General features: G+C 46.8%; 1 protein-coding gene across 1 annotated transcript in view; it reads left to right on the top strand.

The window, feature by feature from the left end:
- LOC137313764 (uncharacterized) overlaps positions 1-10,963 on the top strand; it is an 84,060-nt gene that overhangs the window by 7,407 nt on the left and 65,690 nt on the right. Inside the window, exons 3-4 of the mRNA XM_067979553.1 lie at positions 6,615-7,793; positions 10,604-10,727. Of these exons, the coding sequence (XP_067835654.1) occupies positions 6,615-7,793; positions 10,604-10,727 (1,303 nt within the window). The remainder of the gene's footprint in view (positions 1-6,614; positions 7,794-10,603; positions 10,728-10,963) is intronic.

The following is a 10,963-nucleotide window of genomic DNA, read 5'->3' as shown; positions in this document are numbered from 1 at the left end:
ACACTGTCCCATCAAACACTCCCAGGGCAGGTACAGCACGGGTTAGATACAGAGTAAAGCTCCCTCTACACTGTCCCATCAAACACTCCCAGGGCAGATACAGGGTTAGATACAGAGTAAAGCTCCCTCTACACTGTCCCATCAAACACTCCCAGGGCAGATACAGGGTTAGATACAGAGTAAAGCTCCCTCTACACTGTCCCATCAAACACTCCCAGGGCAGATACAGGGTTAGATACAGAGTAAAGCTCCCTCTACACTGTCCCATCAAACATCCCCAGGGCAGATACAGGGTTAGATACAGAGTAAAGCTCCCTCTACACTGTCCCATCAAACATCCCCAGGGCAGATACAGCACAGGGTTAGATACAGAGTAAAGCTCCCTCTACACTGTCCCATCAAACATCCCCAGGGCAGGTGAAGCTCTTGTTAAAGGCTACGCGTTAAAAAGACTCTGCCAGTGTCAAATATCCATCCATTGCATGATTTGGATGTGACACTGGCCCAGGCTGACCTCCGGAGATAGAGGAAAGACGGCCGCAGACTGATGTAAGGGCTCAGTGGCCAGGAGTAAGGAATCTCTTGCAGGAACCCGTGGTGTGCAGGCTGCACTGGCAGGCTCCTTATTCCAGACCATGTTCCAGGTCTTTGGTCTCTACAGGTAGCGAGGAACTGTTAGGAGTTGAGAGTCCCTACCCGTTAGGGAGAGATCATTTCAATATTCACTGGTTGTGTTTATTTTTAAGGGCTGAGGAACCTTAAAACAGCTGAGACGGTGAAACAAGACAAACATAAAATGAGTTTTAGTCCTGAGTAATGAGACTTGCCAGCCTGTTCCTTAGGACTCATTAACTGGTCCTTGCTGGGCCAAGTTTAAGGCCTGTAGCTCCCGCAAGACAGTCTCATGCCACATGTACCCTCTCAGCCCGTCAAAGGCCCAGGCAACACAGTCCTCCTTGCGTCTGTATATCTGACTCGACGGGCTGCCCTGGTTGGATTTGGTGGGACTGGGAGTTCGGAAAGGGGCCGTTCTCAGTGCTGCCAACTCATGGGGTGGATAAATCCCAAATCACAACACCGTGATCTGATAGTCAAGAACTTTGAGACCATAGGAACATAGGAAGAATATAGGAACAGGAGGAGGCCATTCAGCCTCTCGAGCCTGTTCCACCATCCGATTAGATCCTGACTAATCTGCACCTTGACTCCATTTACCCGCCTTTGCTCCATATCTCTTAAGATTTTTGTTAGGTGAGGGTATTATCAATCTCAGCTTTGAAATTTTCAATTGACCCCCCCAGCCTCAACAACTATTTGGGGGAGAGAGTTCCAGATTTCCACTGCCTTTTGTGTGAAGAAGTGCTTCCTGACATCACTCCCTGAACGGCCTAGCTCTAATTTTAAGGTCATGCCCCCTTGATTGACCAAATTAATGGGAACGGGGGTTTAAATTTCACAGGGATCGCCAAACTCTAAGTGGCCCTACACACAACAAGGCCCTAGACTGCACTTAGAGAACGTTTGGTTGATCTCCCGTGTCATTGAACATCGGGAATCAAAACCCAGTGTAGTCTTCAGGTCAGGCGGGATTAGGTGGTGGGGGTGTGATTGAACCAGGGCGCACAGACAGAACTCAGTCCCCATTTTTTATTTCTATATTTCTATTACAATTCCTACATCCACTGCAACAGCCTATGTAAACGTGTCACGCTGTAATTACTCCCTCATGTCAGTGGTGGCGCTGCAGGGGCTCCACTGTGGGGAGGGTGTAATTACAGCATGACTCATTCATATAGGCATTTTCCACTATAAATGTGGGATTTATAATGGAAAAAGTTGACCGGAATTACCCACAGACGTAAGATTTTTAAAATATACAAGTCGATCTCCCACAGCCTCACCAGAGAATTAGGTCACTCTCTTACCCGTCTCTGATGTATTTGTGTTGCTGTTTCTCTCTGTCGGCTTTTCTCTCTCTCCCTTTCTCCTCTTCTGTTTCTCTCTCCTTAACTCTTTTTACCACACTATCTTTTCTTTTTTTCCCTTGTTACTGGGTGAGAGGTGTTGACTGATGGGCTTGGTGTGGCATGATTTGGCTTAGTATGGCTTGACATGGTATGGCATGGTATGACAGGGAAAGAGCTCCCTCACCCTCAGCCAGCTTTCCTCCTCCCCCCTATTTCCTATCCTACCTTCCTATCTGTTTCTCTCAAAGAGGCTTTGTTTGCTGTCAAAATTCAACGTTTTAAAGAAGAAATCAAATTAGAATGGGGAAAGAAACAACTGCCTCTTTTTCTCTCTTTATTTATCTTTCTTTCTGTCTCAGGGGTGCAAACATTAGTATTGACTTTTACTAACTCAATAAAACACAGGTTAGGTAATTATCTGGTTTCAAAAATTCAACTGATGTTTTGAAAAGTAAACTAACAAAAATGAAGGCACGCACAGATACACAGACACATATAGTCCCTTTAAAATAAATACTCAATGTGAATTTTACCTTAGTAAAGCTTTTAAAATTTGTCCTCTGGCTTTTCTTCAAAATATTTTTTTTAAAAACCTATTGAGCAGAAACTGCTAGAAGCGAAGGAAAAATATTCCTCAATACAATTGTCCAAACAGTACTGATGCATCCTGGGAATAGAGGCACACCGCACGTGCTCAGACGGCATAAATCCAAATTTAGCATAACAGCTCTGGGCAAAATTATCCACCTGGGATGTCTGTGGGGTTTCCTCCGATCTCTTGCTGTTACTTTGGCGTATATCGGCTTTCTGCCGATCTTCCGCTGAAATTACGCTGTGAGATCGAAATTCCCATCAAGTCCAAGCCCAGGCTTCTGAGACAGTCTGAGAACTTCATGTAAGCACTTTAATTATGGGCTTAAGAGAGCACAGAAGACCCATAAATGTTATCATGTTAATCTGTGATTTATATTGATTTCTTTTATTTTGGTTAAAGACTTATTTCAGACATTAGAAATTTCAGTTACTTGAAAAAAAATTCAGAAAGTATTTTGAGAGAATTGTGGCAACCAGATTGCAAAATCAGCGTGATGAGTTTACATAGGCAAAACCCATTATAAGTGGGGCCGTAGGAATTTATAATAGGGAAAGGTTGACAAAATGCGTGAGAGAAACAGGAAGTCAAGTTGCACAGACAGGAAATGCATGCAGATGTAAGATTTTTAATATAATATAGTGATGTGTGTGTGTATATACATCCAGTAAAGGACCCAGGCTGTATTAGGCCCTAAAAGACTGCATTATGGCTATATTGGAAAGGCCATAATTGTGCCCTTTAAACCAAAAAAACAAATGGTGTTCAGAGGAGACAGTCTTTGGGGTTTGCACCAAACTCTGATTGCTATTAATCCCCTCCTCCATCGCTTTTTCCCAACGTGCGTTAAGTGTTGACGTGGACTAGGTAAAGATTTTTAAGGCTGAAGTTCCTGGGTGGGGGGGGGGCTCTTTTTGGAGCATGGGGTGGAGTGGAACATTCCCCCCCTTCCCCGCCCGCCGATCCACTCCCACTTCTGCCGTGGACACGGGCAGTTGCAAGGAGCAGGCACGCGTTTGCGTGGTTTAACGGCATGGACTGGAGCAGCCACCTCAGGAATCCAGCCTCGCGATCTGATCACGGCGTAAGGGTGGCGGCCCAAAGAAAATAATTGGCTGGTTTTTTTTTCCCCTCTTTCAAGAGGCCGTTTTCGATCGATTGCAAATCGGGGACAGCCCCACCCACCCCAGGCCTTTTAAAAATTTAAATGCCTTCCCTGCCCTTAACAACGCCGGGGATCCCCGGCAACCGGCATCGCTAAGGGCGCAAAATGGAGGACTCCAGTCGTATGACATCATTCCTGCCTCTGCGTGTGCCCAGCCCCATTTAGTGGGCTGTGATCCTATGGGCCCACCCACAGAGCAGAGGGGACCCGGCCCAGTTTACACTCCTGACCACCCCTTATGCAGTGTTATTACGCCAAAGATGTAGAGGAAACTCAAGCCCGCCACATTTACAGGGATTGTAAGCAGTTAAAAGAAAGGCATGTTTACACAACTGGGTGGACATTTCTAGTGAGTGTGCTGTAGACCTGAATTGGTGTTTTTTTTAACTCTCCATTTTGTGGGGCAGGCCAGATTAGATTTACTGATGAGTAATGAGCCAGATTTAGTTAACAGCCTAACGGTGCGTGAACATTTATCCAATAGCGATCATAATATGATGGAGTTCAACGCTGTGTTTGAAAGGGAGAAACCCGTATCAGCGACTAAGATTCTAAATTTAGGTTAGGCCGACTTCAGCGGGATGAGACAGAGACTGCCCACAGTAAACTGGGCAAATCTATTAATGGGTAAAACGACAGAAGATCAGTGGGAGGTGTTCCAAAAAGAATTTAACGTGATACAGAACCGGCTTATAACAAGGGCCAAGAGCTCCACTTGCCAAAAAAAAACAGCCATGGACAACAAAAGAGGTAAGGGACAATATAAAACTAAAAGAAAAAGCATACAAAAATACAAAAAATAGCACAGATCCTGGTGACTGGGAGAGATACAAAGAACAGCAAAGGGTGACAAAACAGACAGTAAGAGCTACAAAAAGGGAGTATGAAAAGAAACTTGCAAGGGATATCAAAATTAATACAAAATTTTTACAATTATATTAGGAAAAAGAAGGTGGCCAAGAGCAATGTGGGTCCCTTAAAAACTGATAATGGTGATATTGTAAATGAAAATAAGGAAATGGCGGACATGTTAAATAATTACTTTGCGTCAGTATTTACAGTAGAGGAAGAGGAGAGCATGCCAGACACCCCAAGGAAACTAATTTTGAATCAGGGACGGGGACTCACCATAATTAACGTAAGCAAATTAACAGTAATGAAGAAAATAATGGCACTAAAGAGTGACAAATCCCCAGGACCAGATGGTTTCCATCCTAAGGTTTTAAAGGAAGTTGGTGAGAACATTACAGATGCCCTAACTATAGTCTTCCAAAGTTCTCTCCATTCAGGAACCGTTCCTTTAGATTGGAAAATTGCACATGATACTCCGCTATTTAAGAAAGGTGAGAGAGGGAAACCAGGGAATTATAGACCAGTTAGCCTAACATCTGTTGTCGGGGAATTACTAGAGTCTATAATTAAGGACAGAGTGACTGAACACCTTGAAAATTGTCAGCTGATCAGAGAGAGCCAGCGTGGGTTTGTAAAGGGTAGGTCATGTCTGATGAACCTGATTGAATTTTTTGAAGAGGTGACTAAAGTAGTGGATAGGGGAATATCTATGGATGTTGTTTATATGGACTTCCAGAAGGCATTCGATAAAGTCCCTCATAAGAGACTATTAGCTAAAGTTGAAGCTCATGGAATTGAGAGCAAATTATTGACCTGGTTGGGAAATTGGCTGAGCGGCAGGAGACAGGGAGTAGGGATAATGGGCAGATACTCAAATTGGCAGGATGTGACTAGTGGTGTCCCACAGGGATCGGTGTTGGGGCCTCAACTGTTCACTGTATTTATTAACGACTTCGATGATGGGACAGAGAGCCACATATCCAAGTTTGCCGATGACACAAAGATAGACAGCATTGTAAACAGTGTAGATGGAAGCATAAAATTACAGAGATATTAATAGATTAAGCGAATGGGCAAAACTGTGGCAAATGGATTTCAGTGTAGGCAAGTGTGAGGTCATCCATTTGGACCTAAAAAGGAGAGATCAGAGTACTTTCTAAATGGTAAAAAGCTCGAAACAGTGGAGGTCCAAAAAGACTTGGGGGGGGTCCATGTACATAGATCATTAAAATGTCATTGACAGGTACAGAGAATAATCAAAAAGCCTAATGGAATGCTGGCCTTTATATCTAGAGGATTAGAATACAAGGGAGTAGAAGTTATGCTACAGGGATACAAAGCCCTGGTTAGACCACACCTGGAGTTCTGTGTTCAGTTCTGGGCACCGCACCTTAGGAAGGATATATTGGCTTTGGAGGGAGTGCAGCGTAGATTTACAAGAATGATACCTGGACTCCAAGGGTTAAATTACGAGGAGAGATTACACAAACTGGGGTTGTATTCCCTGGAATTTAGAAGATTAAGGGGTGATTTGATCGAAGCTTTCAAGATATTAAGGGGCACTGATGGGGTAGATAGAGAGAAACTATTTCCGCTGGTTGGGGAGTTTAGGATTAGGGGACATTGTCTAAAAATTAGAGCCAGGACTTTCAGGAACGAAGTTAGGAAACATTTCTACACGCAAAGGGTGGTAGAAGTTTGGAACTCTCTTCCACAAACAGCAGTTGATGCGAGCTCAATTATTAATTTTAAATCTGTGATTGATAAGATTTTTGTTAGCCCCATATCCCTTAATATCTTTGGTTAAGACGGGTATTTAGAGTTAGGTTAAAGATCAACCATGATCACATTGAATGGTGGAACAGGCTCGAGGGGCAAAATGACCCCTTCCTGTTCCTATGTCTCTACGTTTCCTCCCACTCCTGACTCCTCATTGAAATATTGGTTTCAAGGGCACCGGCTGCCCGCATCCCATCCCTCCCTGTACCTCACCCAAGAGTCTGACTCAGTCCCTGTCTCTCTCTCTCTCTTTCGCCAGGTTTCAGTGAAGTTCATCTGACTGGAAACCTGCCAAACAATCAGGAAAATCCAGAGGATTCATCCCACCAACCATCCAATGTCTCATCGCACCAGCCATCTGATGCCTCGTCTCACCAGCCGTCTGATGCCTCGTCTCACCAGCCGTCTGATGCCTCGTCCCACCAGCCGTCTGATGCCTCGTCTCACCAGCCGCCTGATGCCTCATCCCACCAGCCGCCTGATGCCTCGTCCCACCAACCGTCTGATGCCTCGTCTCACCAACTACCTGATGCCTCATCTCACCAACCACCTGATGCCTCATCTCACCAACTATCTGATGCCTCGTCTCACCAACCGTTGAAAGCCTCATCCCACCAACCATCTGATGCCTCATCCCACCAACCATCTGATGCCTCGTCTCACCAACCGTTGAAAGCCTTATCCCACCAGCCGTCTGATGCCTCGCCCCACCAGCCGTCTGATGCCTCGCCGCACCAGCCGTCTGATGCCTCGCCCCACCAGCCGTCTGATGCCTCGCCCCACCAGCCGTCTGATGCCTCGCCCCACCTGCCGTCTGATGCCTCGCCCCACCAGCCGTCTGATGCCTCGCCCCACCAGCCGTCTGATGCCTCGCCCCACCAGCCGTCTGATGCCTCGCCCCACCAGCCGTCTGATGCCTCGCCCCACCAGCCGTCTGATGCCTCGCCCCACCTGCCGTCTGATGCCTCGCCCCACCAGCCGTCTGATGCCTCGCCGCACCAGCCGTCTGATGCCTCGCCCCACCAGCCGTCTGATGCCTCGCCCCACCAGCCGTCTGATGCCTCGCCCCACCTGCCGTCTGATGCCTCGCCCCACCAGCCGTCTGATGCCTCGCCGCACCAGCCGTCTGATGCCTCGCCCCACCAGCCGTCTGATGCCTCGCCGCACCAGCCGTCTGATGCCTCGCCCCACCTGCCGTCTGATGCCTCGCCCCACCAGCCGTCTGATGCCTCGCCCCACCAGCCGTCTGATGCCTCGCCCCACCAGCCGTCTGATGTCTCCTCACACAGCCCAGCCACTGTTGGAAGAAGGGACGCCTGTGCCACAGCGGAGAAGGATCCTTTCCCCCCTGATCAAGCCCTTCCCTTTGGCTCTTACCCTGCCAATTTGCTCAAACTTGATTTGGACATTCTTCATTCTGGTGTCCTCTCTCTTCCAGGTATGCTGGGGATGGAGGAGGGGGAGAATTTATTGGACTGTGTTACACACAGGATTATGCACAAGGTAATAAACCCTTGTTCAAAAAGGGGAAGAGGGATCAACCCGGCAATTACAGGCCAGTCAGACTAACGTCAGTGCTGGGGAAACTTTTAGAGACAATAATCCGGGACAAAATTAATTGGCACTTGGAAAAGTCTGGGCTAATAAAGGAAAGTCGTGTTTGACTAACTTGATTGAGTTTTTTGGTGAAGTAACGGAGAGGGTTGATGAGGCTAGAGTCCAGATATCTATCGATCTCAGTCTTGAATATACTCAATGACTGAGCATCCACAGCCCTCTGGGGTAGAGAATTCCAAAGATTCACAACCCTCTGAGTGAAGAAATTCCTCCTCATCTCACTCCGAAATGGACAACCCCTTATCCTGAGACTATGCCCCCTGGTTCTAGACTCTCCAGCCAGGGGAAACATCCTCTCAGCATCTACCCTGTCAAGCCCTCTTAGAATCTTATATGTTTCAATGAGATCACCTCTCATTCTTCTAAACTCCAGAGAGTATCAGCCCATTCTACTCAATCTTTCCTCATAGGACAACCCTCTCATCCCAGGAATTAATCTAGTGAACCTTCGTAGCACCGCCTCTAAGGCAAGTATATCCTTCCTTGGGTAAGGAGACCAAAACTGTACACAGTACTCCAGGTGTGGTCTCACCAAAGCCCTGTACAGTTGCAGCAAGACTTCCTTACTCTTGTACTCCAACCCCTTTGCAATAAAGGCCAACATACCATTTGCCTTCCTAATTGCTTGCTGTACCTGCATGTTAACTTTCTGTGTTTCGTGTACAAGGACACCCAAGTCTCTCTGAACACCAACATTTAATAGTTTCTCACCATTTAAAAAATATTCTGTTTTTCTATTCTTCCTACCAAAGTGAATAACCTCACATTTCCCCACATTATACTCCACCTGCCACCTTCTTGCCCACTCACCTAACCTGTCTATATCCCTTTGCAGACTCTTTGTGTCCTTCTCACAGCTTACTTTCCCACCTAGCTTTGTATCGTCAGCAAATTTGGATACATTACACTCGGTCCCTTCATCCAAGTCATTAATATAGATTGTAAATAGCTGAGGCCCAAGCACCGATCCTTGCAGCACCCCACTAGTTACAGCCTGCCAACCTGAGAATGACCCGTTTATCCCTACTCTCTGTTTTCTGTCTGTTAACCAATCCTCTATCCATGCTAATATATTACCCCCAATCCCATGAGCCCTAATCTTGTGTAACAACCTCTTTTGTGGCATCTTATCGAATGCCAGGAGTGGCAGGAAGCAAAGGGTAATGGTCGACGGGCGTTTTTGTGACTGGAAGGCTGTTTCCAGTGGGTTCCGCAGGGCTCAGTACTAGGCCCCTTGCTTTTTGTGATATATATTGATGATTTGGACTTAAATGTAGGGGGCATGATTAAGAAGTTTGCAGATAAGACAAAAATTGGCCGTGTGGTTGATAGTGAGGAGGAAAGCTGTAGGCTGCAGGAAGATATCAGTGGACTGGTAAGGTGGGCAGAAAAGTGGCAAATGGAATTTAATCTGGAGAAGTGTGAGGTAATGCATTTGGGGAGGGCAAACAAGGCAAGGGAATACAGAATAAATGGGAGGATATTGAGAGGTGCAGAGGAAGTGAGGGACCTTGGAGTGCATGATCACAGATCCCCGAAGGTAGCAGGACAGGTGGATAAGGTGGTTAAGAAGGCATACGGGATACTTTCCTTTATTAGCTGAGGCACAGAATATAAGAGCAGGGAGGTTATGCTGGCACTGTATAAAACACTAGTGAGGTCACAGCTTGAGTACTGGGTACAGTTCTGGTCACCACATTACAGGAAGGATGTGATTGCACCAGAGAGGGTGCAGAGGAGATTTACGAGGATGTTGCCAGGACTGGAGAATTTTAGCTATGAGGAAAGATTGGATAGGCTAGGGTTGTTTTCCTTGGAACAGAGGAGGCTGAGGGGTGATTTAATTGAAGTGTACAAAATTATGGGGGGCCTAGATAGAGTGGATAGGAAGGACCTATTTCCCTTAGCAGAGAGGTCAATAACCAGGGGGCATAGATTTAAAGTGATTGGTGGAAGAGGGGAGCTGAGGAAAAATATTTTCACCCAGAGGGTGGTGAGGGTCTGGAACTCACTGCTTGAAAGGGTGGTAGAGGCAGAAACTATTTAAGAAGTACCTGGATGTGCACCTGAAGTGCCCTGACCTGCAGGGCTACGGACCAGGAGCTGGAAAGTGGGATTAGGCTGGGTGGCTCATTTTCGGCCGGTGCAGACACGATGGGCCGAATGGCCTCCTTCTGTGCTGTAAATTTTCTGTGATTCGAGGCCTTTTGAAAATCCAAATATACGACATCCGCTGGTACCCCTTTATCTCCCCTGCTAGTTACACCCTCATAAAACTCTAATAAATTTGTCAAACACGATTTCCCTTTCATAAAACCCGCGTTGACTCTGCCTAATCATCTTATGATTTTCCAGGTGACCTGTACAACGAAGTACAGTCAGTAGAGTATAATACAGACCATCCCAGTCCAGTTAAAGACCATTTCAGCGTGGCAGAGGCCCGTCAGCGTGGTTCTGGCCTGTCCAGTGCAATGAGGCTTGTCCAGCGCAGTGCAGGCCCAGCCAGTGTAACGCATGTCTGCCTAGTGCGGTAGAGGCCCGTCCGGTGCGGCGCGGGCCCGTCTAGTTCTGTTGAGTGGCTCCTTGCTATGCACTTTGGTCTCATTGTGTTGTTATACTTTTGCACTCCAGGGAACAGGGACAGAAATGGGCGAGCGTTGGTTGTCATGACGACAAAGAGCCTTCTTTGGGAGAACCCGAAGTGTTCCAGTACAGAACTAGCCAGGATCCTGATGTACTACTACACCATCTCAAGGTGAGAATACTCAGGAACCAGACGTCACCATGTCAAACAGGATGTCAACATCAGGACCCCTGTTAAAGAGGGAGTCTCTCCATCAGGATCCCTTCTCTCTGATTCTCTCTTTCTAGAGGTAACTGTAACTTTGGCTGATGGTGTAAACTGGTCAGGATCCCATTGCCTGCCCAATATACACCTGCCTGATTCTCCCTTCCATTGGCATAATGGGTGGTCAAATTGTTATCACCGTT

Source organism: Heptranchias perlo, unplaced genomic scaffold, assembly GCF_035084215.1.
Source record: "Heptranchias perlo isolate sHepPer1 unplaced genomic scaffold, sHepPer1.hap1 HAP1_SCAFFOLD_472, whole genome shotgun sequence".
Lineage (NCBI taxonomy): Eukaryota > Metazoa > Chordata > Chondrichthyes > Hexanchiformes > Hexanchidae > Heptranchias > Heptranchias perlo.
The sequence above is the reverse complement of the archived record's forward strand: the minus strand, read 5'-3'. Positions and strand labels throughout refer to the sequence as shown.